Source organism: Chiloscyllium plagiosum, chromosome 39, assembly GCF_004010195.1.
Source record: "Chiloscyllium plagiosum isolate BGI_BamShark_2017 chromosome 39, ASM401019v2, whole genome shotgun sequence".
NCBI lineage: Eukaryota > Metazoa > Chordata > Chondrichthyes > Orectolobiformes > Hemiscylliidae > Chiloscyllium > Chiloscyllium plagiosum.
The window spans coordinates 26508236-26512703 of NC_057748.1; the positions used below are offsets into that span (position 1 = coordinate 26508236).

At 50.2% G+C, this 4468-nt stretch overlaps 1 protein-coding gene across 3 annotated transcripts in view; it reads right to left on the reverse strand.

The window, feature by feature from the left end:
• Positions 1 to 3950, reverse strand: part of hsd17b10 (hydroxysteroid (17-beta) dehydrogenase 10) — a 12326-nt gene extending 8376 nt beyond the window's left edge. For 2 of the 3 annotated variants that reach the window (XM_043680051.1, XM_043680053.1), the window contains exons 1-3: positions 3848 to 3950; positions 2360 to 2524; positions 1483 to 1647 (exon numbers count right to left, since the gene is read on the reverse strand). In XM_043680051.1, the coding sequence (XP_043535986.1) occupies positions 1483 to 1647; positions 2360 to 2524; positions 3848 to 3871 (354 nt within the window). In that variant the 5' untranslated portion in view covers positions 3872 to 3950. Of the gene's footprint in view, positions 1 to 1482; positions 1648 to 2359; positions 2525 to 3712; positions 3811 to 3847 lie in introns of those variants that run through there. The other variant, XM_043680052.1, reaches the window with a different exon arrangement.
• Between the last annotated feature and the right edge of the window lie 518 nt (positions 3951 to 4468).

The following is a 4468-nucleotide window of genomic DNA, read 5'->3' on the forward strand; positions in this document are numbered from 1 at the left end:
TATCCCACCCAGCGTAACCTCACTCTCCCCCCTCACTCTTCAATATCCCACCCAGCGTAACCTCACTCTCCCCTCTCACTCTCCACACTTTTTCATATCTCACCCAGCGTAATCTCACGTCTCCCTCTTCATTCCCCACATCCCACCCAGCATGATCTCAATCCCTTCTCTTCACGTCCCACATCCTTTAATAAGAAGTAACAAAGAGGATTGATGAGAGCTGAGTGGTGGACGTGATCTATATGCACTTCAGTGAGGCATTTGACAGAAGTCCTCATGGGAGACTGGTTAGCAAGGTTAGACCACATGGGATACAGGGAGAACTAGCCATTTGGATACACAACTGGCTCAAAGGTAGAAGACAGGGTGGTGGTGGAGGGTTGTTTTTCAGCTTGGAGGCCTGAGATCAGTGGTGTGACACAAGGATTGGTGCTGAGTCCACGAATGATTGAACTTTTATGTAAATGATTTGGATCAGAACATAGGAGGTAAGGTTAGTAAGTTCGGACAACACCAAAACTGGAGGTAATGGACAGTACGGAAGGTTACCTCAGAGTTCAATAGGACCTTGACCAGATGGGCCAAGGAGTGGCAGATGGAGTTTAATTCAGAAAAATGTGAGGTGCTGCATTTTGGAAAGGCAAATCAGGGCAAGACTTATTTACTTAATAGTAAGGCGCTGGGCAGTGTTGCTGAACAAAAGAGACCTTGAAGTGCAGGTTCATAGTTCCCTGAAAAAGGAGTCGCAGGTAGATAGGATAGTGAAGGCCGCATTTGGTACACTTTCCTTTATTGAACAGTAATTGAGTGTAGGAGTTGAGAGTCATGTTGAACTGTACAGGACATTGCTTAGGCCACTATTGGAATACTGCATTCAATTCTGATCTCCCTCCTATAGGGAGGATGTTGTAAAACTTGAAAAGGTTCAGAAAAGATTTACGAGGACATTGCGAGGGGTGGAGGTTTTGAGCTATAGGGAGAGGTTGAATAAGCTGGGGCTGTTTTCTCTGAAGCATCGGAGACTGAGGAGTGACCTTATAGGAGGTTTATAAAATCATGAGGACAGGGTAAATAGACAAGATATTTTCTCTGGGATGGGGCAGTCCAACACTAGAGGACATAGGTTTAAGGTGGCAGGGCAAAGTTTTAAAAGGGATCTGAGGGGCAACTTTTTCACGCAGAGGATGGTTCATGTATGGAATGAGCTGCCAGAGGAAGTGATGGAAGCTGGTACAATGACAACATTTAAAAGGCATCTGGGTGGGTATAAGAGCAGGAAGGGTTTACAGGGATGTAGGGCCAAGTGCTGGCAAATGGGACTAGATTAATTTAGGATATCCGGTTGGCATGGACGAGTCAGGCCAAAGGGTCTGTTTCTGTGCTGTACAAATCTGTGACTATTCCAACCAACGTCTCCCCCAGCTCCCCACACCCTTTGAATTCCCCACATATTAACTCCTCCTCTGATCATTCCCTGCTTACATTGATCACTCTCTGGAAGTCCTCGAGACTGTGAGGAATGTCCTTCTTGAAGTTGTAGGTTTTCACTGCCACTGCAATGCCTGCGCAGTTCACTGCGATGTCCAGGCGACCAAATTTCTCCTTCGCTAGGGCCACGGCACTTTTGACGTCTGCCTCTGATGTGACCTGAGAGGAAGGCAATGTAAACCAGGGTGAGGCATTGACTTTCTCCAGCCAGCATAGCGTTCGGGCCCTTTAACCACTTGACTGGCCCAGCTATATTGCTGACTGTGCTGGGGAGCAAGTTACACAAATCCCTGACAACACAACAGAGAGTACAAGTGCACAATCCTTTACCCGAAATGCTCGGGACCAGCTGGCTTTTGAAATTCAGAAATTTTCTAATTTCAGAACAAGTGACGGTTTGATGGTGAAATTTTAAACAATCTTACCAAAACAGCGGACGCACAGAGTAAAATGGGCCCTGAAACAGAATTGAGGCCTGCCAGTGCTGAGCCACACCCCCACACATCTGAGTGACACACATCGAGTGGGTGTGGAGTTGAGTTAACTGTTTGCACGCCAAACAACTTAGTTAATGAGAAAAAAAATTTCACCAATAAACCTTCGAATTTCGGAGCTTTACGGATTTCGGATAAAGGTGGGAGGGCAAAGTTTTAAAAGGGACCCGAGGGGTCTGTACAACAAACTCAGAGGGTCAGTGCCAAGGAAGCGCTGCACCGTCGGGGGTGGTCAGTGCTGAGGGAGCGCCGCACCGTCAGGAAGGGGGTCAGTGTTAATGGAACACTCTACTCACGCTCATAACAATACCCTCCCAACATTCTTATGGAGTCAATCCCCATCAGCCGGAGGGGGTGGGGGTGCTTGCTGTCCTTACATCGGTTGGTGCAAAAGCACAATTCTCGCCCAGTGCCTGGGCTACACTGGCTCCTTCCGATGTCGGTAAGTCCACAATCACGGCTCTCATTCCTTGCTGCACCAGCCTCTCAACAGTTGCTCGGCCGAGTCCAGAAGCCCCTCCTGTCACCAATCCGACCAAACCCTGTGGGGGTGGAACAAGGCAAAAATACCCAATAAGATCAGTGGAAACACAACTTTAAGCGACAGCTTTCGATACTTATTGTGCCTCTACTCAGACATTGGGGTCTCACTCCTACCACCCATACAGAAGATTGTAGGTTTAAATCCCTTCCCAGTAGCCCGAGGCTCTATTCCAAAGCTTGTCACAGCCAAAGTAGTATTTTTTTTGGCCTTTAGCATTGTTATCAGAAAGACAATAGCTGAAACATACGTAGTATCATCACACAATAACAACATCACAGCAACCAAATCATCTCGACTGTATTCTGGATGTCGGCTGAGGATGAATATCCACCCGGGGACACACAGGAAAACCTTAACTCTTCTTTTTTCTCATTCCAATAGAGGCTGAGGGCTGCTGAACATCCAAAAGTGACAGATGTGCAGCGATGGCCTCACGCCTGTTACACAGGAACAGGAGGAGGCCATACAGCCCCACCTCACGCCTGTTACAAAGGAACAGGAGGAAGCCATTCAGCCCCCCGCCTCATGCCTGTTACAAAGGAACAGGAGGAAGCCATTCAGCCCCCCGCCTCATGCCTGTTATACAGGAACAGGAGGAGGTCATTATTCCTGATGAAGGGCTTTTGCCCAAAACATCGATTTTCCTGCACCTCGGATGCTGCCTGAACTGCTGTGCTTTTCCAGCATCACTCTAATCTAGCCCCCGCTTCACACCTCTTACACAGGAACAGGAGGAGGCCATTCAGCCTCACGCCTGTTACACAGGAACAGAAGGAGGCCATTCAGCCCCCGCCTCACGCCTGTTCCACAGGAACAAGAGGAGGCCATTCAGCCCCCGCCTCACGCCTGTCCCACAGGAACAAGAGGAGGCCATTCAGCCCCCGCCTCACGCCTGTCACACAGGAACAAGAGGAGGCCATTCAGCCCCTGCCTCACGCCTGTTACACAGGAACAGGAGGAGGCCATTCAGCCTCTTCTTGGAGTCTGTAACACAGAAACAGGAGGAGGCCATTCAGCCTCTTCTTGGAGTCTGTAACACAGAAACAGGAAGCCATTCAACCCCTTCCTTGAGTCTCTGGGAGATTTAGATGTTGAAAAATTCACCTCCTGGACACAACAGAATGACCTGTGTTGACATCCTGTGACCTTTGACCCTTGACCTCGGGACCAGGTTTAGCACACCCACCACCTTGAGACGACTTTTCTTTCACTTTCGGCGGCAATCCTTCTCCTCTTCTCGCAGACCCGGAGTGCTGAAGCATTATTGATGTCAATATTGTGTTTCCCTCACTCCCACCTAATCCATCTCCCTCTCGTTTACCTTCACTGTCCGCAAGGGCGCCATCTTGACCTCTCACTCCCCTTCGCCGCTGCCGACCGACCGCCCAATCACAGCGGAGGGGGCGGAGCTTCACCTAACAGCGACCTCGGTATGAACCAATCGGAGCACTGTTCCGCTCAAGCTTCATTATGACGTGTAGCTTCCTCTGACCAATAATAGAACGTCCCTGGCTCCAGCGACTCACCAATCATAATGTGGCGCGTATTCTGACCAACCATAGGGCGTCCGGGTTACCGGGACCCACCAATCATAACGCGGCCCTTCCTACTGACCAATAGCAGGGCAAGCCTAGCAAACCGGTCCCGCCAATCATAACGCGGCCCTTGCTGCCGGCCAATAGCAGGGCCGCCCTGGCAACCGGGACTCGCCAATCATAACGCGGCGACTAAGCCGATCCAGCGGAACGCGCCGCTGAGCGCCAGGGTTTGACCAATCAGCTTGCGTCACGGCCATCCACCATTGACCAATAGGAGGACTTCATCCGGGCAGCCAATCAGCTCGACGCGGTTTCCCTCCCATTAGAGCGCGTGTGCTCGAAGAAGACGAAGCCAACAACAACAACAACAACAAGGAGGGGGGGGGGGACATGTTGTAAAACTG